At 41.9% G+C, this 22,974-nt stretch overlaps 1 protein-coding gene across 6 annotated transcripts in view; it reads right to left on the bottom strand.

Moving 5' to 3' along the window:
- The window catches only part of TAFA4 (TAFA chemokine like family member 4), a 109,033-nt gene that overhangs the window by 9,687 nt on the left and 76,372 nt on the right, over window positions 1–22,974 (bottom strand). For all 6 annotated transcript variants that reach the window (XM_075005851.1, XM_075005848.1, XM_075005847.1 and 3 more), the window contains one exon: window positions 12,149–12,304. In XM_075005851.1, coding sequence (XP_074861952.1) covers window positions 12,149–12,304 — 156 coding nt within the window. The remainder of the gene's footprint in view (window positions 1–12,148; window positions 12,305–22,974) is intronic.

Here is a 22,974-nt window from a genome sequence, read left to right as displayed (position 1 = left end):
TGAGATCACACCTGACTGCTATGAAAAGTTATATCCAAATGGCATCCATATGTTGAGTGCAGGATAGAAAATACAGAGGTATAAGCTAGGCTAAAAGTGGTTCTGTCAGTGGGTCAGAAAATATAATGGCTCCAGCCTTTGAGGTACAAGCATCCTATCAGAGATTCATGTAGAGAACAAAAGACCCAGGAGTGTAACACCGGGCAGGGTGGGAGTGGGAGGGAACAACAAGAGTAGTTCAATTGCATCCTGTCACTTTCACAGTAGACCACACTATTGGAAGCAGTTTACACTATCATATGTTAATTGTGCACATTTAATTATGGTCTACCCTTCACACAAATTTGTCTTAAACTGTGCTTTTTGGTTTAACAAAAGTAGCTGTATCAAGTAGCTGTGTTAGTCTGTATCTGCAAAAATAACGAGAAGTCCTGTGGCACCTTACAGACTAACAGTTTTTTTGGAGCATAAGTTTTCGTGGGCAAAGACCCACTTTGTTAGATGCATGTCAGCATGCATCTGACAAAGTGGGTCATTGCCCATCAAAGCTTACGCTCCAAAAAATTTTTTAGTCTATAAGGTGCCACAGGACTTCTTGTTTTTAAAAGTAGCTGTAATTTCTTAACACTGCAGGCAACGAATATATATTTTCCACAAAATATTACAAAATTCTGCATTCCTTCCTAATTCATCATGTGCACTGGGAGTAAGACTAATCAAATCACAAAACAACAACTGGAAAATATAGATCCACAATTTGAAATAATCTGAAGTGGACTGCAAAAATAAAATATGGCTACACATGTTGATTTAGTTCCTTTGGATTGTATTAGTGTGTGTACAAAACACAGAACTTAATACTTTACAAGATGTCTTGCTCTAAAGAGATGTACAAAAATAACAGTTTACTTCATGTAACAAACAAATTTTCACTAGTTCAAAAGTTATTCTCCTGCTTCTGCAACCTTCAAAGCAGGTTAACTAATAGCAAGTTGACACTTCAAGATTCTGTTGCTGAAATGTTGATTCAATTACTTATTTTTCATGATATCCTCTCAGTCTAGTTGGCATTTCAAGGCTTATGTTGACTGAAAAATACCTTTTTGCAATAATAGTTTGACTTCAAATACTCCCCATTTATAAGTCTGGCAAATTGAACAAGCACAATTCTTGTCACCAAGCATTCAAATCTACTCTAGCTGACTGATTATTTATCAATTTGAAGGAAATTTAGCAGTGCATCATGGCACTTGAGATCATTTTCAGTCTGAGTTTATCACCATATGATCAGTTTGTTTTATTCCTTTGCTACTTGCCAAAATTCTGATTTGTTTTTAATGCTACATATATTTAGGTAAATATGCGTTTCTAATTACAAAGTTGTCTCTCTAACCGAGAACAGATTCCCTCTGTTGACATCTCAGCCTCTACATACATTTTCAATTATTTCTTTTCATTCACTGTTCCATCCAGTTTCTTTCTAGTACTGAGAGCAAACACTCCATTAATTGTTCATGATATGTTTTGAAATCAACCCAAAAACTGTGCATAACTACACACAAGGCAATTTTCATTGGTGTTCTCAACCTATGTCCTCCACCTTCCTCCCATAGCCAACACCTGACTGAATACCCCTTTCAAAAAGAAATATATCAAAGATGAATCTCCACTGCCACTGGAATAACACTACAATATCGGACTTGATTCACTCCTGCACTATTGCAGTTTTATGTCCGTTGATTTCAAATGGCGTAAAAACAGAATAAATATGACAGTGAATCAGGCCTGTAATTTCCAGAAGTACCCTCTTCCATAAAAAGCTAGCACAACCACTAGCTGAAAGAACCAAAAAATCAATCAGGCATTGGACCTGTAAGCTCTTAAATGGCCTGAATATTTCATCTTCAGTTCATTCCTAGCTGGGATTCTCTTTCAATGATATTCCAATTTCTTTTCTTTCATCGATTGGTTCCTGCCCTGCGCTGATGCCTTTCTTCAGAATAAGTGAAACCCTTTCTTGATATACTTAATATATTTTGTTCTAGGTGATGTAGTATAGCACCAATTCTTTGCTGCAGTATAGCACCAATTCTTATGCCAATCTATGGCAGGATTCTCTTGTGTTCATACAATCTATTTTGTTGCATCGTATTTCTTTGCTCCCTGGGCACACTGACTCATTTGAAAAATGCTTCTTGTACTACTGTAATAGTTTCAGTCTTGATTTTAGCCTGAACTCTTCTTCTCAGAAGTAGTTACTTAACTTTTGCTCTCCCTCTCCTTGTTTGAGCCATGGAGCGATTTAACGTTATCTGCTTGTCTTATCAAATTGAAAAGTTCTTGGAGAGATTTCAGACTTTTTTTTGTCCTCCAAACAGAATCATAAAAATGTCAAGCTGAAAGGAACCTCAAGAGGTCATCTGGTCCAATCCCTTGTGCCAAGGCAAGATCAAATATATTTAGAACATTTCTCTAGCCCGTTCTTAAACACTTCAATGATGGGGATACCACAACCACCCATGAAGTTCTATTGCAGAGCTTAATCTTTTAGAAAAACTCCTCTCTATATATAGCTAGAAAATTTCCCTTGATGCAGATTATGAGGCTGACTTCTTGTCCTACCACTGAATGCCTCGTTGATGGCTGTCTGTTGTCCTGTTCATAATCCACTCCATTGTGATCAAGAACAGGAAAGGTGACAATAAGAATTTTGCTGATGATGTTGCCCTCCTTTCACATCAACATGAATGCATGAAAGAAAAGGTCACAACACTAGATAAAACAGCCTCAGTGATTTGAGTGGGCATTAACAAGGGAAAGACCAAGGCACTGTGGATCAACCAGTCCAACAACAGCAGCATTACACTGAGAGGGGATGACCTGGAAGATGTGGAGCAGTGCACCTACTTGGGGAGTACTATGAGCAGGGACAGAAGAAGAGACAACGATATCAATGCCAGGATAGGGAAAGCAACAGCCGCATTCAAGACTCTCCATCCCATATGGAGTTCACAAATAATATCTGCAAAGGCAAAACTGCAAATCTTCAACACAAATGCAAAAAGTGTGTTTTTGTATGTTTACAAGACCTGGTGTACTAAAAAGTCTTCAAATTACATGGTACAGATATTGATAAACAGCTGCCTGATGCACATCCTTCACATCAAATGGCAAGACTTTGTCATGAATGAGGAGCTTTGGAACAGAACTGGACAAGAACTAATTGACACTGAAATCAAGAGAAGAAAGTGGGGGTGGCTAAGCCACACTCTCAGAAAACATTCCGCATAGTCTGTCAAGCTCTCACTTGGAACCCACAGGAAAACGCAAAAGACAACGAGCTAGGACAATGTGGAACAGATCTACTGAGATTGAAGGACAACAACTGGGGTACTCCTGGAGCCAGCTAGAAGTTTTGTCCCAAGACAGAGTGAAGTGGAGGAGACTTGTAGATGACCTGTGCTCCATGCAGAGTACAGGGTTAAGTAGAAGTAGTAGTAGTCATCTAGTCCTACCACTAGCGGACACAGAACAATTGATCACTATTCTCTCCGATTACACCCATCTCATATACCACCCATACCTTAAGGAACAGAAGACTACTTCAGAGGGACGTCTGCTCACCAACTGCAAACAGTCCCATGTAGAATAAATCTTCTGCTGACACAGCTCCATGGAAAAGTAATAGTAGATTCCACTATTAGTGAATAGTATATTGCCTGAGTGGGGGATGGTTCAGTATGTGAGGGTTTAACTTAGAGATACTCTTCACACACTTTGGAAAAGTATCAAAACAAAAAGCAGTCAAGTAGCACTTTAAAGACTAGCAAAATGGTTTATTAGGTGAGCTTTCATGGGACAGACCCACTTCTAGCTTCACTATGGACAAGAATTATGATGGCTTTATCCTCTCGGCAGAGCCTGTCAGCCTAGCTTTAGGCACTTACTCAAGGATGGTTATTTCAACAACAGAAAGTGAAGAACACTAAATGCCATAATAATCACTTTGAATTTAAGTGCTTACCACTTGTTCATAGCGCAAAGAGTTGACCTTTATGAAGCCAAATTTTCTATGACTGATCACATCTTACAGATGCGACGTGAGGCTGTCATGCAGGCTCTCCTGTTTTTACTCACTGATTATGAAAAAATTCTTCCTTTCACATGCTGTGCTCTGTTCTGAGCTTGGCAACCTAATTTATCGACAGCAGCATTTCTCAAAGCATGTAGCTGGTCTGTCTATGGAAGCTCAAAGAACCCCAGAGAAAATGGAGGTGTAGGGAAGAAAATCTTGCTTCTCATTGCTCAAAACTTGCAAAAAAAAATCTAGTCAATACCATGAAGTACTAAACTATCTCTGTCCATATGATGGACACAGAGAGAGAGAGAGAGAGAAATGGTTCCTTGTTTGCTACATTCAAGGTGCAATTACCTCAGTGAGGGAAAAAAATGTAATGAATGGGCTACCATGAATGTAAAATAAAAGCCGATGGACTGAATGCCTTATTTTAAAGACCTTTTGCTCCTATGCCATTTTCAAAGAATAATTCTGTCGGGGAATACGAGAGAACATCTGTGTTTGATGAGAAAATGCAATGGCAATTCCTGCTCTATATTAAGTCCTGTTTTTTTTTCCACCTTTCGCCCCTTCATTTTGGGGAGCTACTTTGGCTTCTCCAACTACCAAATATTAACTTCCCTGGGTAAAAATCTAGAGAAGCAAGGGCTTTACAAATACTAATTAAGCTACACAAAGTATTACTAGACTCACTGTAAAAATGAGATTGTGTAAAATATGAATGAGGATTCAGTTTAAGGCTCAATTTCTTACATTCAAGCCACATAAGGCTTTCAGTCCAATGCATTCCGAGGATGTAACTAATGTTGCATTCCTTTCTGTAGCACATGTCTAGACACTAATAATCCTCAGACCTACTTTAGCCTTTCCAGACATATTCCAGACAAAAGTGTTTTCCAATTAGACCCCAGTTGGTAGAATTCATCACCAAGGCATAATACCTGATGCCCACATCAATACCACCCTGTACCATAAACCCACTGACTGCTACACCTACCTTCATGCCTCCAGCTTCCATCCCAGACACACCACACGATCCATTGTCTACAGCCAAGCACTAAGATATAACCACATTTGCTCCAACCCCTCCGACACACACAAACACCTACAGGATCTCTACCAAGCATTCTTGAAACTGCAATACCCACCTGAGGAAGTGAAAAAACAGATCAACAGAGCCAGACGTGTGCCACGAAGCCTCTTACTACAGGACAAGCCCAAGACAGAAACCAACAGAACACCACTAGCCATCACCTACAGTCCTCAGCTAAAACCGCTACAGCGCATCATCAGGGATTTACAACCCATCCTGGACAATGATCCCCCACTTTCACAGGCCTTGGGAGGCACACCAGTCCTTGCCCACAGACAACCTGCCAACCTGAAGCAAATCCTAACCAGCAACTATACACCGCACTACAGTCACTCTAACTCAGGGATCCATCCATGCAACAAACCTCGTTGCCAGCTCTGCCCACATATCTACACCAGCAACACCATTACAGGACCTAACTAGATCAGCCACACATCTACCAATATAATTTATGCCATCATGTGCCAGCAATGCCCCTCTGCTATATACATTGGACAAACTGGACAGTCTCTACGTAAAAGAATAAATGCACACAAATCAGATATCAGAAATGGCAATATACAAAAACCCGTAGGAGAGCACTTCAATCTCCCAGGCCACACAGTAGCAGACTTGAAAGTAGCTATCCTACAGCAAAGAAATTTCAGGACCAGACTCCAAAGAGAAATTTCTGAGCTACAATTCATCTGCAAATTCGACCCTCAGCTCTGGCTTAAACAAAGACTGCGAATGGCTGGCTAAATACAGAAGCAGCTTCCCCCTCCTTGGTGTTCACACCTCCAGATCAACTGCTGGTAGTAAGCCTCACCCTTGCTGACTGAGCTAACCTTGTTATCCCCACCCTTGCTCTGGCTTATTTATACCTGGCCCTTCAGATTTCCAAGACCAGCATCTGATGAAGTGAGTCTGTGCTCACGAAAGCTCATGCTCAAAACTTTTCTGTTAGTCTATAAGGTGCCACAGGACCCTTCGTTGCTGTCACCAAGGCAGTTTTGTTTGACTAACTTCAATTTCTACATCAGGAGTTCAGGGCAGATGCCCAGTGCCTATAAGTTAGGGTAACTTCATTATGGGACTATGCATCCCTTGATCCCAAGGTTAGGAGTGTGGATGGATTGGCCATGCAACACTTCTGTATCCCCTGGGCTCAGGAACACGAGGCTCCATGTCTGTGAAAACCAGGGCAATGCATGGGTGGGTGCTGACAAAATCGCCGGGCCTCTGGCCATGGTGAGGGGAGGAGTAACTCTGAGCTTCCGGAAGGGGCAGGGCCTGTCCCCACCCCCACCCAGCCTGTCAGCACTACCTAGAGCTCACCATCCAGGGCTCTTAAAGGGCTTGGCCCTCCAAATGCAACAGTAAAGGCTAGGAGCCCTGAGCCCTTCTGTATTGCTAGGCCCAGGGCACTTGCCCTCTTTACCCCAACCCCCGTGTTGCACAGGCCTGCCAATGCACATGGGTATTTAGAGCTGAGTTGACTGAAGAGCCAAAGGATCCATGATAAGCACATGCAGAGACCCTAATCCACCACCTGGAGTACGCAGGGAAGTGGAAGACATTCTTTTAGCCCAAGGGTTTGGGTAGTTGCCGGGCACAGGATCCCTTATGGCATTTCACCTCTCACCACCTGTTTATGTCCCACACAGTTTCATTTCTTTAATCATGCATACAGTGTGGCTTCCATACTCATCAACCAACTAAGTATAGAGTATCCATCAACCCTCCTTTTGTGCCTAGCTCTGTAGCAATATTATTGGCTCGAGTATCCAAGTCAACACAAAATGTGCACAGGCAGTCACCTGGCTGTATTATGCCATATCCACATACACCGATGTCCATTGTGAATTAGCACAAAACAGAGGCCTCACCAAAAATTGGCCCAACATGTCACCAGGTTCATTCAAAGTTATTTTTAAAGTCTCACCCATTAGTTCACTACATTGTACTATATTTTAAAATACAGTACTTCTGTAGGAAGACTGCTGTTTTAATTTGACCTTCTGTAATATTCTTTAACATCTATCTAAGCTATTTTAAATTTCAAATCCCCAACTGAGCGCTCATTCTGGTCTAAATGTCATAGGGATGAGTTTAACAAAAACTATTTCATGGTCTCCTGACACCAAAAGCCGTAACACACAAAAATGCAAAAGTCACTTAGGAGCCCATCCATAGCCCTCTCGTTGCCCAAACGGTAGACCACCGAAGTCAATGGAAGATGGATCGGAAAACTCATGTGGTGCAAAGTTAACAAGAATACTAGGGAAAAAAAAAACAAAAGAAAACTGCCCCCCCAAGAACCACCATCATTTACAAACTTGCTGAAAAGTCAAGAAACTCGCATTGCTTTTAGCAGCCGTGCAACTGACAAATATGTTTGTTTTAGTCAGCCACTACCGGGGTCCTGGGTCCCAGGTTAGCTCAGGAAATGGCAGCCAGTTGGCCCAGTATTCCATAAGCCCTGGAGACAGCCCACATGGGAAGGCTGCCCTGGCAACCACACACTCTGAAAACCACTTCTGAACCTCCAGGGTCCTGGCTACCCAGGACGGAACCTGGAAACCCTGGCAGGGCAGAGATATCACAGAACCATGTGTTAGCCTCACTTGGTAGGAGTGGGCCCCTGTACCCTCCAAGGATGGAGAGAGAAATAAGTTGCATAAAAAGAAGGGCAGAGGGGAGGGATAGCTCAGTGGTTTGAGCACTGGCCTGCTAAACCCAGGGTTGTGAGTTCCATCTTTTAGGAGGCCATTTCGGGATTGGGGCAAACAACTGTGTCTACAGCAACAGCTACACATTTGTAAAAGGAAGATAAGCACACGGGAAGGAAAGAGGGACTGAATAAAATAGGCAGTGTGCATGTGGCACATGACCAAAGAATCATCTGTACAGGAGCTGCTCCTGAAAATAACCTGGCCAATCACAGTTCATGATATGATGTAAAATGAAGGATGCATGTATCCATATGAGACTTCATCTGTATATCAAGTAACCAATATTTGTACTCTTCAGATTTGTCATATGCTCCAAGCCCACCCTCCACATGAATCTGACCAGTTCAGTGTAGTTTGTCTGTATGCCAATAATGAAACCAGATGACAAGTCCACAATCGAGTTCTTGGGAACCAAGAGGTTAAGATCTTGAGAAAAATCCCAAGACCACAGAAAGTAAAGCTCTCCAATCCCTGGCTTTAGGATAGACCACATGGCAAGCCAGCACCAGAACCACAGACCCTGGAAGCGCCCAGACACAATTATATCCCTCACAAAAACCACTAAGTGTAGACCAGGACTCAGAAGAACTGAGTTCTCTTCCTGGCGCCAGCAATTTGCAAAGGCATTTAACCTCCCCGTGCCTCAGTTTGCCCTTCTGTAAAATGGGAATAACACTGCTGACTTCCTTTGTAAAGTGCTTTGAAATCTATAGACAAGAAGCACTAGATAAGAGATGGGTGATATCATTTAAGATATTTTATCAAGAGCCTCCTATATCTCCTTAATGATTTTTCCATTCTGGCATCATGATTCTCCCTGAACTCTTCTTTTGGTGGTCACTTCATAGTGAGTAAGTCTTCTTGGACACCCTACTGTTTGTGAGTCCATTGATGGCGGATCACCCTGACTCTGGAGCTACAGGTCTTATCACAAACGGGGCAGGAGTTGGAAGGGCACAGGGCAGTTTTCGATGCTCTTTTCTTCTTGTCCACCTCTCCTTGCCTGCAATGTGGCAGGACCTCTCAAACTGTGTCACTCCCTCACGGATTACCACTCTCCACTGCAGGCAGTCCTGGGCAAGGTTCTCCCAAGTGTCGACACCCATGACGCACTCTCTCAGGTGTGCCTTCAGCACATCCGTAAACCACTTCCACTGGCAGAGGAAGCAGTTTAAGGACATGCTGCAAGAGAGCCCTGAACTAATACCATCCGTATTACCCTTGTTTACATCAGCTCCTTGTTTACGTACTGGTGCATGAACTGATAAGAGTAGCACCACTAAAATGAACAGGACCTAACACATGAGGAAGTATTCTCCAGGATGAACAAGGACTGCATGCTCTGGCATAATATGAAGACCTAGTTATACACCAAGAACCCCTGTGAAACTGTGTTGAGTCTATTGTATTTCATTTCTCTTACTATATCTGGACAGATTCTAAGTCATCTGGGATAAGGAAGGACTGGCTTCTTAGTATTTGTGTGTGTGGTGCTTGACACAAGGGACAGTGTGTTACCTTAATATAAATAAGTTTAAAAGAAAACACATTTAAAAGCCACTCAAAATAATGAGTGATCTGAAATACACTTCATTTCAGTTAGAATGTAACCACTAACATTGTATGTTCAACAAGTCCATTAACTCTCATAATACAACATACAGAATGCTGTCCAATTATATGTCCCTGGCCTTGGTAAACTCTCTTGGGAAAGACCAACAAATCTCTTTAATTATTTTAAATATAATGTGTTATACAAGTGAGGCCATGTTGAATATTATCTCGTTCTGGCTTTTGCTCTGTTAAGGGCTTGCAGAAGTCTATGTATCTAGTGGAAAATCCAATTTTGAGACTGTGAACAGTTGGTCATGGGTTTTGTGCAACAAGAGAGAAAATGTCATTGAGTCCAGATCTAAATGCTTACAAAAGTACATGAAGTATATTAAAGCATAGCCCTAAGGGGAAAAAAAAAATCAAGGACTACTGTTTTTATAACTAAAAATCTTGCATTCTAAATGTTTTCTCTTATTTAATCTCAAGCACACTTGAATGAAAAGAAGCCATTAAACTGTTTCAGCAAGTGTTTGACAAACTAAATTAGGTTTCCCCTGCACCATGCACTTCATTCTGTCATGAAAGCACAGAGTGTTACCTTTGTAGTACTAAGGTGTATTTCAATAAATGTCTAGACTTTATTACCCAGCATAAAGAGCAGTAAAACTGTTGCATGGTATGTTATATAAAAAAGGTAAAGGCACTGCAGATGATTCAGTAGGAAAAATTATTTTGTAAACTGAAAAATTAAGGTTGATTTTTGCCCCAGAATGACATGATATTTCGTCCATCAAGCCAAATCTAATTCCTAAATAAAATATTAGGTTAACAGAAAGAAAACATAGAAATAGATAAAATAAGTACTAAAAATCACACATTTACATTTGCATTTAGGATTTTTCCTAAAGTGAACCATTATACAAAGTCAAAGGAACCTAGGATTTTTTATTCATTTTTATAGGTCACGATTCTGTATGAAAAGCTACAGAAGTATCTTACGAGTGAATTAACAAATGTAGCACAATGATGCCTGTGTCAATATTAATTAGCAGTAAGCTACTGAAAATTTCTGCTTTATTTCAATTTAAATGTAAATTTCACAGACTAGATGTTAAGATCCTTTTAATTCTTGCCAACTAATAAGCAAATGAAGACTTCTATTAGCCACATCCTACTATAAAAAAAACCTCCCATTGTCAGAAGCGGCAGAATACATTAGGAGACAAACTATGAAATACACTTGAACCTCCGTGTTTCAGGAGCCCCTGTGGTATGGTGAAGGAAGTGGATCTGCACACTGCTGCCACCGTCCCCTCATCTAGGGGAATGTCAGTGCAGTGACACCTCCTTGGAGGCTTTTCCCCACTGATCTCATAGCAACAGGGGGGCAGTGCCTGGGATCAGTGAGATGAACGGAGCTACAGGTGCCCTTGGGAGTATGGTAAGCAGGTAAATGCCCCTTACTCACCCCTCTCATCCCCAGAACTTGCAGTGCTTTCCCTGGCCTGCCAAAACCTTTAATCCAGCACACCCAAGGGCTAGGACTGCACTGTAGCCAAAATTCAAAATAACTTACACAATGTGTGTTAAGAAAATTGCACAACTTATTTTGAGTTACCTTATTTTGAACTCTGTTCCATCCAAATGGCACCGAAGTTTGAAATAAGGTGCTATTTAAAGGCTTCCACTACCCTTCTCATGATGAGGGGTAGAGGAAATGAAAGAGCACGCTCAAAATAACACTGCTATTAAGACCGGTGTTTAGCCCCGCGTTGCTACTTTGGGATACATTTGTATCCTGAAATAGCAACAAAAGTGTAGCCATAGCCCAGGAAACAGGGTGGTGTTGGATTAAAGAGGTTCAAGTGTGTTTAGAGAGATTTGAGTCTGTTGGGATAGATATTTGAGCTTATACAACTTCACCCAAGCTGGTCCTGTTGTAAGATCTCAACTCAAGAGAAAATTTCTTAGTTTACAACTTTTTAGTTTATACCAGTCTAGTCAAGTGTTATAAAAAAATGCAAACAAACCTAACCTGAAGGCAAAGGTGAGGGACTGGATCAACCTGTGCTGTGCTTTTGCATTTATCATAGCAGTGCCACCCATGGTTTGCAGCAGCCAATCTGATGGTACAAAATCAGCTCCCTTGGGGTTCTTCCCATTCCCTCCCATTTAGGTTAGGATACACACAAAACAGAATGAACCTAGAGCAGAGCAGACACTTGGAGATCTAGAGCAGCAGCTCATTTTCAATACAATGTGCTGGATTATGCTAGCCTGGAAGACAGGTCACACAACCCAGCTGTCCCAGTACTGATCTATTTGCCCACAGCTACCAAGTACCTCTATGTCCAATGATTCCAGGACCATGCCGCTATGTCTAGCGGCAACCGGATAGGTTAATGACTAAACTCAAAAAAATTTTGGCTCATGCAGTTTCAACTAGTTTAAAGTACCATTGTACATGGGGGGGGTAAAAAAAACCTAGGAAGTTTTATTGGCACAGGCATGAAATGGACAAGAACATACATTAAGCGGATTAATTACACCAAGATTTATGCACACTCATTATCATCAACGAGCAGAGAGGTTTCCAACATTAACAAAAAGGAGGATTATGCTTCCTCAGCAGCAGGAAGTCAAACAATCAAGGAGACTGAACTTCCGAGACAGTCCAAAGGCAGTAGAAGTGACTGGGAGATTGCTTACCTTCAACACAAGAGGGCTGTGCCCTTGTGGTACCAGCCACCTGCCCCGGGAAGCAAGAGCACTTGACCGTTTGCGACCGTTCTTCAATTCGGTTCTTATTGCAGCAACGATGCACTGCGACGACTTCACACGTCCCTTGCTTGACTTGGTGGTGGCCTAATAAATCAGAGAGGTGGAAGTGTTGGAGTGGGGTGTTATTGTTATGGTGCCATAAAAGAATCAGCGTAGGGAAAAATGTTCCAGTTTGTTTATTTTTCTACCTACCTGTCGCCTTCCAGCAATTATCCAGCCCTTAGAAACGTAGAGAGAATGATACATTAGATTCCTATATAGGCTACAGAAGTAGATGATGTGGACAGATCTCTGAATCCATCTGAACTTTGCTTTCCTGCTTAAATAGTTCCACATCCCAGGAGATTCAAGCTCCTTGCCTTCATCGGTAAAGTGTTAGATAATGTTGCCTTGCTCTCTGTCCCCCACCCCCACCACTCATCCTCTCATTCTGCTTATTTGCTCTCTCCCCCCTCACTCATCTTCATGCCTCCTATCCTACCCACTACACCTGGAAGAACTTCCTTCTCCCCATCTGCCAAGTGCCCTCTCCTCTCTGCTCCCAACCCCTTCCCAGTACCCACAACTTCAGGCAGTCCCTCATCAGCAATAATTATCTCCAGAGGCTCATTCTCCTGAATTGTCATCAAGTGCCCTGCCTTGTATGTGTCTCGTCTTATTTAGATTACAGGGTCTTGAAGGCATGAGAGAGGTCTCATCTATGTTTGTAAAGCAGCCTTTCCATTAACAGTGCCATATAAAAGGTTTTTTTAATCTTGAGTGAGCTGGACACAAGATGAGGCAGAGAATAATATAGGATTTGTCATCAAAGCTGTTCTGGTGCTTTGTATGAAAAGAATGCAAGGTGCACAACTAAGCATGGGCAGAAGCGTAGCATCAAAGGCAAAACCAGATGAATACTGTACAAAATATATATCAGATACATCAAAAAAGTGGAGAACTTTACAGCAACAGGCCCCTGAGAATTGTTCTGCTCTCCTATTTATAAAAAAGCTCAGGAATGGGGAGAGGGAGAAAGCAAGCACACAAGTCAGTAGAAGTAATGAACTATAGCATTGACATTTTCTGGCAGCTAATGACCAGGTTGGCCAAGGTGAATTTGCTCCCCAATTAACTGCCAAGAAATTACCACCCCTTGTCCACTAATACTCAACAATAATAGGTTTGTTAAGAGACTACATGACAGCAAATTTAAAAAAAAAAAAAAATTGTCCCCAGTGAGAAAAGTAAGAACTGGTGCTTTTTAAAGCACATCACAAGGCTACTCCAAGGACTTGTCCCAGTAAGATGTTGCCAATTTGTTTTGAGAATAAGGGAATTTCAAAGCGTGGGGCTTATTTCTAAATGACCACATCTGTACTGCCAGTCCGCATTTCAAAAGCAGCACTTTCGAATTGCAACTGGCTGCAATTATGCTAATGAGGCACTGAATATACACATCGGTGCCTTATTAACCTGTTTTGAAGTGCCTCATTAACATGCTCCTTCCAAAAGGGAGAGGCACGTGTACTAAGACTTTCATTCCCCCTTCTCTCTGTAGCCAGACAAAGTCTCCCCCTTTCAAGCCAGCTTGCTCGCTGCCCCCCCCCCGCAACTAAGAAGCACACTGGGCACGGAAATGGCTGCTGACAGCACAGTCTTTGATGCCCTCATTGAGGCCCAGATGTGCTAGCTTATCGTGACCCTGAGAAGCAGAAAGTACAGATAGAAGGCTAACAGGCCAAACTGTCAACAAGAGAGAGGGGGGGACCCTCAAGAAATCACCCCAGCTGGCATTGATGGATGATGACGACCACACAACCATCCCAGAAGGGGAAGTGCCTCACCCACACAAAAAGAATGTCCTGTACTCCTAAATTGCTTATCTCCTGTCTTACAAGTGCAAATTAAGTAAGAAATGCCCTTGTAACAAACTGGCGTCACAAAGACAGACCAGTATGATCTGGTACCATAGATAAGAAAGAGAATACGTAACCCAAAAGGGGTATAAAAGATGGGTCCAGCAGAACTCTAACTTTGAGTGCATTCCACCAACTACCTGCTGGTCGGGTCAGGTGATTGCCTCCCGAGGTCCACAACTGGGGACGCCCAACCTCGTATTCGTCTTTTCGCGGAATTGAGTGACTGATCCGGCTTGGCTACGCTGGTATCGAGAGACGCAGAGAGGGTAAGATACACCCATGCTAGGTCTCCGACTATTTTGTGCACAGCTAAAGAATTAGAGCTCTGTAACTAGATGTCGTTGTGTCAAGATATCATTGTGTTAGATGGTAACAGATATCTTTGTATTGGATTGTAACGTAACTTGTTAACACCTGTACTTTGCTAGCATATAAGAAGTAGACAACAGCCTTTTGTAACCGCACGCTTATAACTGTAGCTTAATAAACTTGTAACTAGTTAAGCTCTGAGCCTGACCCTGTTATCCTTTTGTCACTGCAACACAGCCGGCACAACAAAAGAACTTTAACCATTTGGTTACTACAGCCTGGCCGTGGGTGAGAGTGCTAGGAGCTGCCTGCTCTAACAGTAAAAAAACTGGGTTGCTTAGGACCCAGGGGAGCACCTCACCGCACATTACCTGGCCACCAGCTAACACTCTCTCACGTTCTCAAGTGAAAAAAAGTTCCACCACATCAAAGACCTGCATATGAAACCCCTTGGGACACCTTGTTCAGCTTCACGTGTCACCTACACTCCTAGGTTTTAGATACAACTGCTACTCTTGCCTCCATTCACACCAATCATTCTGTAAAGTAGCAGCCCATCACAAGACTGAACCCAACCAACGACAATATGAATATGGAATAAAGTCTTCCTTTGCTTGGATACACTTGGACTCCCCGAGTCATGCTGGCTAAATGATACAAACACATATAAACAACAACAACAAGCCAGCATTGCAACAGTTCAACTGGAGCATGAACACCGATGCACATTTTGGGCTGGCACCAATCAACCCAGGAGACAACCTGCTTCAAACTAATAGCTTATCTGTGGGGACTCCCAAAGGTACAATAAATCTAGAAATGTATTGGGAAGCCAAGCATGCGCCCTCAAACACTAACAACAGAGACCCAAGAAGTTAACCAAATCAAAGCACGACCTCTCAGACAGGCAAGCAAGAGGACGTGCTGACGCAGCTGGAGAGAATCATATAGGGCAGTGCATTCTTTGATGGGTGTCAGAGGGCACATTCATATGGAGATTAAAGTCCCCTACAATAAATAGTGTAGGTGACCTTCAATCAGCCAGAAGCTCCCAAGATTTTACCGAGGAACAAAGTATTAAAGTCTCCGTGGTTGATAAATCAAAATAGCTGCGACAGAAGTTGGTGTTGCAAATGGCGGGGAAAAAGTTGCTGCAGGAAAAAAAGGCGGAGGTTGTCGAGTGACCTGGAATGAAGCACTGAGCTGAAGTGAAATGAATAAGGATTTCTTGCCTCCAGGCATTGGTCATCAGCCTGGTCTAAATGTGTGTCATTTGTATAAATGAAATCTAAGCTCATGAACATCTTGCACCTGAGAGTACCTTGGTGCTAATCGTCTGGAGTGAGACATTGGAATCCAATTTCGATCAGTTTGGCGAGCACGTGGTTCTGAAAATTCAGGGAAAGGACTGCATTTTCCAGCCTCTCTTTGCCCCACGTGCCATGAACATTCCCTCTCACCAATCTGCCTATTGGAAGCCCTCTGCCTGCCATTTCCTCCTTCTTGCATGCATCTATCGTGAGCGAAGAGGAGAGGGAATGTGACTAGCACCCTGCAGACTTCTGTAGTCCTAGGGTGAGGTGACCACCTTGGTGCAAGTGGCTATATACTGTACACAGAACACAGTGTATAGGCCCTGGTTTAATAAGTAATTTAAAATGGAGGCCTAACTTTAAGTATACAACTAATGCCTTGGTTGCAGTGCGTAAGACCACAGTCCCTTATCTCAGTGGTTTCCAAACCGCCATCTGCAAACGCTGGGGCTCCATGAGGGTATTGCAGTGCGTCCGTGAAAAAAATAAAAGATGAAAAAAAATGTTCATAGAAAATAAGTTTTAACTAAATTGCAAAGTTACAATAAATTATTTTGAAATTAAATATCTCCCATTATGTTATTTATTACTGTCTGAAAAATCTAAGTTTTGGCACCTTTGTGTGATAAAATGATCAAATTGTGGTGACCTCGGAAATGAGCATGCATCATATTACATGTTAATTATTTAGGTTTCCTTTTTCACGTACTGACGTGCACATAGCAACTAGAATTGGTTTTGATGGGGGTCCACAAACAGTTTGTATGGGCGAGTGGTGGTCTGCACTGGTGAAAAGGTTGGGAACCGCTGCCGTACCTCGTCTGTGAGTGAAAGCAAAAGCTAAGTTGACAGAATTAATTTTATTAAATGGACAAAACCACTAAGGTAGAGATACAAGCAACATCCCACTCAAACAGAAAAGCAAACCCCTCTTACAACAGCACAGTTCGCACTCCTTGAGTCTGGCTCACTACCAAACTGCTTCAGGTTTATGTCAATGTAACATCGTTGAAATCCAATAGAACTATGGCAATGCGCATGGGAAAGGCTTAGAAATACATTTGCTCTTTTCCGTGACCAAAGATATTTCCCATATTTTTCTGCTGTAGCCCCAGATATCCCACCTGTCAGCCTCAGAGACGTTCTTGACTTGTTTTATTCACATAATGGTGTCAAATTACATCATGTTCAGAGCATTCTTTATCAAAGATACAGTAGAGAAATCTTTCAAAATATGCTTGTATATATTATGTGAGCGTTCCCCCTTTTTGATATAATATTCATAATTTATTTCTATACATAACTGTTCATCCATTTCCAGTTCTCATCATATATAGTAACTGAGGATGATGTTAACCATAATCATGTGTTGCTTGCACACCCATTATTATAGCTGTAAATCACATGGCTCTCTGCACCACAAAAAGGAAATGAAGTTATTTTAAATTAAATAAATTTTGAGGATCAAGCTTAGCATCCTTTCAGACAGGCCACTTGGGCTATCAAATGGTTGGTTTTGCCCTACCTGCATTAAACAAATACATTTAACTCAAAAGGTATCTGGCCAAGATCATCCATGTGACATGAATGACGTAAGCTTGGAGAATGTGAAACAGTGATTTTCAGCTAAAAAGTTATTGCTTTAGCTACTGCGGATTAAGAAAACATCACACGCTAGGAAAACCAAACACATGTTTAGAAAGAAATGTTTCCTTAATTTTTACATGAAGATCATCCCTGGAGCCTCAAGTACAAAGGTTGAAAGTTGGAGTCCAGCACAGGACACATAAACCAATACAATACCCATAAGCACTCAAAGTAGTGTTTAAACAGGACTTGGCTTCAGGGTCTTTGCACTTCCACACAAGGGTATATTTCAGCTATTAAATCAGTTCACCAAAGTCAGACAGACAGTCTTAATAACTGGGAGATCAGCTACAGAAAAATAGATAAATCGTTACTCACTATTTAGCTATCATTACAGAGTCTGCTTAATGAAAGATGTAAGACCAATGGGTTTCTTTAAAAGCAGAGTTGTATGGAGGTCTCTCTTTTCCCACTAGCTTTATTATTCTTATTTTCAAAGAACCGACTCCCTCTTGCCATTAAAATAGGTTTGCGTTCATTACAAATGTGGTGAGGCCACTAACAGAACCAGTTCCTGGAAACACAAGAGCCAATGGAGAGGATTCATTCTCATTCACAATGATACATTTGGTTAGGAAATGTGAAGTGATATTTTAAAATGATAAGCACCCATTAAAATAAAAGATGAACTGAATGTCAAGAGATGTTACAAGAAATCAGACTGACTAACAAACTAGGCAGTGGGCCACTAGGTCCTTCTCCACCAGTCATTACCCCTGGGAAAGCCCTGAGGCCTTGACCATTGCTGCCTAATAACATTCAGACTTAGCCTCATTTAATAATAGGCTTTATACAGCTGTTGTGGTTATCTGGGGTGTATTTTGATGAAGATAGCATTGGAATAGTCCTCTTAAGATCTAACCGGCAGCTAAGCAATAATGAGTCATGAAACTAAGTAGCACACCTGCATTTTTAATTCCAAGTGGCATATGCACAGTTTAAAGAGTCTATTATCTACCTGTGTTTCCATTCGGGCCATACAGCTATCTGAACTTGGGATGGTGTAGCAATTACATGTTTTAGTGCCAAGCATGAGTGAAGTTTCAAAACCACTGGAAAAAAAATTGAAATTTTTCATTGCTGCTTTTTATTTTTAACAACCCCAATCCCCTTATTTATATATCATTATATGCCACTCTGCAACTGCAATAGATCCATACACATTCCTTCAAGGTGCCACAGAGCTCCAGAGTCTCTCAACTTTCCCTTTTTATCTGCTTGTTGTGTGAATAAAGGGATAACTCTTGAAAGTTTAAGCCCTTCAATTCAATTTCAGGACAAATCTGAGGGCTTGCTCAAAGGAGGAACAAGGATGTCATTATCTAGGGACTGGCCTCAGGAGAGTGAGGTTTACTACCTGGCTCTGTGGAGACACAGCACCGAGCACAAGGAGCCCTGATCTCCATTGGAGCCTCTGTGTTGGGTGAGTGATGGACAGTCAAGTTTATTAATTCAAATGTTTGTTTGGGACAGGAGCAGTCCTTCACATTCCTATTAAGACTGACAGACATGCAGAAAAAGGAAATGGCCATTTTGCCTTCTCCTGGGCAGCAGACAAGTTGTGATGAATTTACTCTACACTGTTTTGTCTGCCCTTACAATCTCACTCATAGTCACATCCATCCAAATTGCATAGTTAGCAGTAGTTCTTCCAACCATCATTCAATACAATATAAACTGGATTATCTGTAATTAAGGTATCTGGCATGCTCAATTAACCAGTACCAGCTCTGTCAGAGCAGGGCCAGTTGGTGTGGGACCAGGCTGGCGTGGCTGTGGCCTGGGCCCATGAAGCCAGCTGTCCAGCAGGAACTGGTGGCAGCAGGGTCAGGGGATGGTTACATGGCTGGGACTGGCAGCAGCAAAGCTGGGGGTCGGCTGCCAGACCAACAGCAGCAGGGTCAGAACGGCCTGGCCAGGGCTAGGACCAATGGTTGAGGAGCTGACTGTCTAGGCAGTGGCAGCAGCAATAATAGGGTTAGTGGAGCAGGTCTGATGGTCCCACTCTAAAATCTGGCACCTTCGACTATCCAGCACCCCCAGTTCCCAGGGAGTGCTGGATAAAACAGCACATACTGTATCAGCAATAATGAGGGTCTGAGGTAACTCATGAAATGCACAAGTGAAGTTTATGCTTTTTCTGTATTAATGGTTGCCAGGTTTTCTTTTCTAATTGGTTTGTCACTATTTACTGTGCACTTTTGTGCAGGTTTGACCAGGTTATTTTGACCAATTTCTCCATATAGGAGCTTCTTGAAAGTTTCCTGTCCTTTTCCATGTGTCTGTTTCCTCCTACATCTGCACCAGAAAGCAATGAGAGTACATCAGTAGCCAGCAGGTCAACTGTTACCAAAGCGATAGCAGTTGCAGATCCAGTGGTTAAAGACAAAAAATTTTTGAATGTCCAGCTTTAGGTCTCCACTAAAACAATGCAGCGGGAGAGCTTTCTGGAGGGAGAGAGTGAAAAACAGGAAATAGCCTGCTGAAGAAAACAGCTGGCTCCTTCTAAGAAGGATCACTCGATGCATGGGGGCAGAGGCAGCCAAATTTCAAGGAAATGGCATTTTCAAAGCACAGTAGTGAGCCCCTCAGTTCAGTAGAACTTTTATCTTCCAAGAAAACAATAGGCTCTCTCAGGTGAATGTTCCCCAAACGCTAACAAGACAATCAGCAAGTGCAGAAATGAATTAGAATAGTAATTAAGGAGACAAAGCATAAAAAATGAGCCAAATGAAAGGTCAGAGCAGTGAGGGCAAACAAAGAGGAGCATGTGCTTTGTTACAGTCACTGCAGATGCCAGGGAAACAACGAGAGGAGAGAAGCAGGTGTCACTTCTCAAGCTGTTGCATGTCCGACTGCAGCTTTCAAGGATAACGGAGCAGCCGCAGGTGGTGTGAGGGCACACCATTAATTTCTGCAGTGCTGCTAACACTCCCCCAAGAGTCATTGACTTTAACAGTAATGCCCTGCCATCTCCCCCTTTTTGAATAAGATTAAAGGCGACCTCATTCAATGGTCATTAGTTCCACTACCTTTCAACAAAGATGTTCCTCTAATTAGAATGGTCGATCTCCATTGTAATTTGTGTGCATTATAAAAAGTAACTCTCAAAAATGTTCCTTGTGGTCATTCTCAAAATATGAGCAGAACTGCTCCCATTTTAGAGGCTAGCCATGGTAGTCTGTGGCTTCACAAAAAAAGCCAACCTGTTTACCCATGAAAGCTCATGACCTAATAAATTTGTTAGTCTCTAAGGTGCCTCAGGATGGCTTGTTATTTGCTCCACTTTATTTGTTCTTGTGGTTTAATCCATGCTGCTTCTGTCTCATTACATTAGCACTGAACAGTTCTTCTCAGTCTTGAGCTGGGAATCAAGACAAGTCATGCTAATTACAACTCAGTTCTTAGGTCCACACGCATCTTAAAAATGCACAAGGCCTCTGTGGTACCTTACCCAATGCAACACGCCAAAGGATATAATTTGGTTTAAGTAAATAGATGAGGGGTAATGATCAAGACACATGGAGTCCTTTTTTACTGCTGAAGCAGAGGCAATGTGAGAAGTGACCAAAAAACCCTGCTCCTACCAGGTGTGCTGAGGTGTAATAGACAACAGAATGCAAGGGGGACCTACATGAAGTGCCCTTTAACTACTAACGAATCGTAACAGCAGATGTAGTCAGGATCAACTCTGTTTACTAATTCATCAAAAATCTGCAAGAAAGATAGACGTTTATGTTACGAAGACCTACACACATTGCTCTCAAAGAGGCTCATTTTGGCACCTCAGGAGGACAAGGTGTTTTTAATAGGTGGGGCTTACAAGAGAACCAGTCTTCCTTCTGCTCCTGCCTGGCACCTATTTAACCAGTTCCTTTTCCACAGCCTCCAGGCTGCTGCACAGTGGTGGAATACCTCCACCATTCTCTAAGGCTAGGGCTACAATGTAGCCCTATTTCGAAATGAGGTATTTCAAGACCAATGTTTCAAAAAGACACAGCTACTAACAATGTATTTCAAAATAGCACCCAGCTATTTCAAAATAGCATGTCCAGACAAAGAGCTCTGTTTCAAACTAATGCCACTGGAGCCCATCATGGCTTATTTCGAAATAGCGCTATTGTGTATCATAACAGCACATATTTCAAAATAGAATTTATTCCTCCTGCATTGAGTGTTACCATTTTCAAAACAATGCACATGCTATTGCAATTTTATTTCAAAATAGTGAGAGTGCAGTCTAGATCCTAGCAAAGTTATGTTGAAATAACAGCTGTTATTTTGAAATAACCCTGTAGCATAGCTGTAGCTTAACAGCTTCTATTTAATGGGCCTTTCCCTCCTGAGTAACTTCACTTCCTTCCCCTACCATCAACTCATCACCTATTCAAACCACGGTAGTAGCAGCAGCTGCCACAGAAAAGCAGTGCTTTTTTTCCTAGAAGAAAAGGTGCAGGAACTCAAGTCTGATGATTCCTCATAGGGGTTAGGATGTTCAATTTTAATGGCCAGATCTCCATCCTACTGTGGGATCAGCAGTGAAAATTTTTCTGGTGTTTGAATGGCAGAAAGGTGCCGGAACTCCGTTCGGGTGCATTCCACTAGAAAAATTGCTCTGCAGAAAAGTAACATTGATTCTGGACAGTTCCACTGTTGCCCTCAAGGTTCTGAACAGCAGCTGTGAAACTGACCAGAATCTTCTTAAATTTCACACTGCTGCATGCCAGGATTAGGAGCAGCAAAAGCACTGTCCTCTGTACAAGTCAGAGGGTAACTTTCAGTCTATAGGCACTTATCCCAGAAGAAAGTGCCAAAAAGAAAGCCCCTATGATGGGTTTTTTTCCCCCCTCCAGTGTGGCTCTCTTTTCGCCAACAGTACTGAGACCTATTTCACATCCAATGCCATTCACAGTTCCTCCAATCGGATCTGCATTAGAAATAGTGACCTCAAGAAGAAAGGTTCTATATCTCATTACTGATGCCTTAAAACATCCAGCCCTCTTGCAACTGCAGTTATTAAATAAATGTCCTAAACACCAGAAATTAGAAGACTTGCTTTTAGGAGAAATCAATTTAATTTTTGAACTACACAACACCAGTCACCGGAGATTAAATAATGGAATTGACACAGTGGAAGATATTGTACTATCAATTCTTAAGGAGCTCTCCATACTGTGACCAAATTAATGGTGCTTATGGCCCAATATTATCTAACACATGTAAACAGAGATTAAGAAAATATCACAGATAGTGCCAAACTATATGTAAACATCCCAACACTTCAATATTACTATGTGCAAATAAATATATAATAGCTTATTAAATAATAGTTTTGTTTAAAATGTTACTTTTTTGTTTTTAGGCAACTGGCAAAACATTCAGCATAAAATGCTGACCAAGCAATGGCTTTGCAAAAGCTTTTTATCTGATTTGTCATCTTATATATGATATATGGCCTCAAAACCTTACGCAGACATACTGTTAAGACCACTTATTTGTATTACATATAGAGTGGAAGGGAATTTTTGCTTTCATTTCCATGTTCTTGCTTCTAAACGCATAAATATCACAACACAGAAGTAAA

Source organism: Carettochelys insculpta, chromosome 11 (assembly GCF_033958435.1).
Source record: "Carettochelys insculpta isolate YL-2023 chromosome 11, ASM3395843v1, whole genome shotgun sequence".
In the NCBI taxonomy this organism is placed as follows: Eukaryota; Metazoa; Chordata; order Testudines; family Carettochelyidae; genus Carettochelys; species Carettochelys insculpta.
This window is presented reverse-complemented; position numbering and strand designations above follow the sequence as displayed.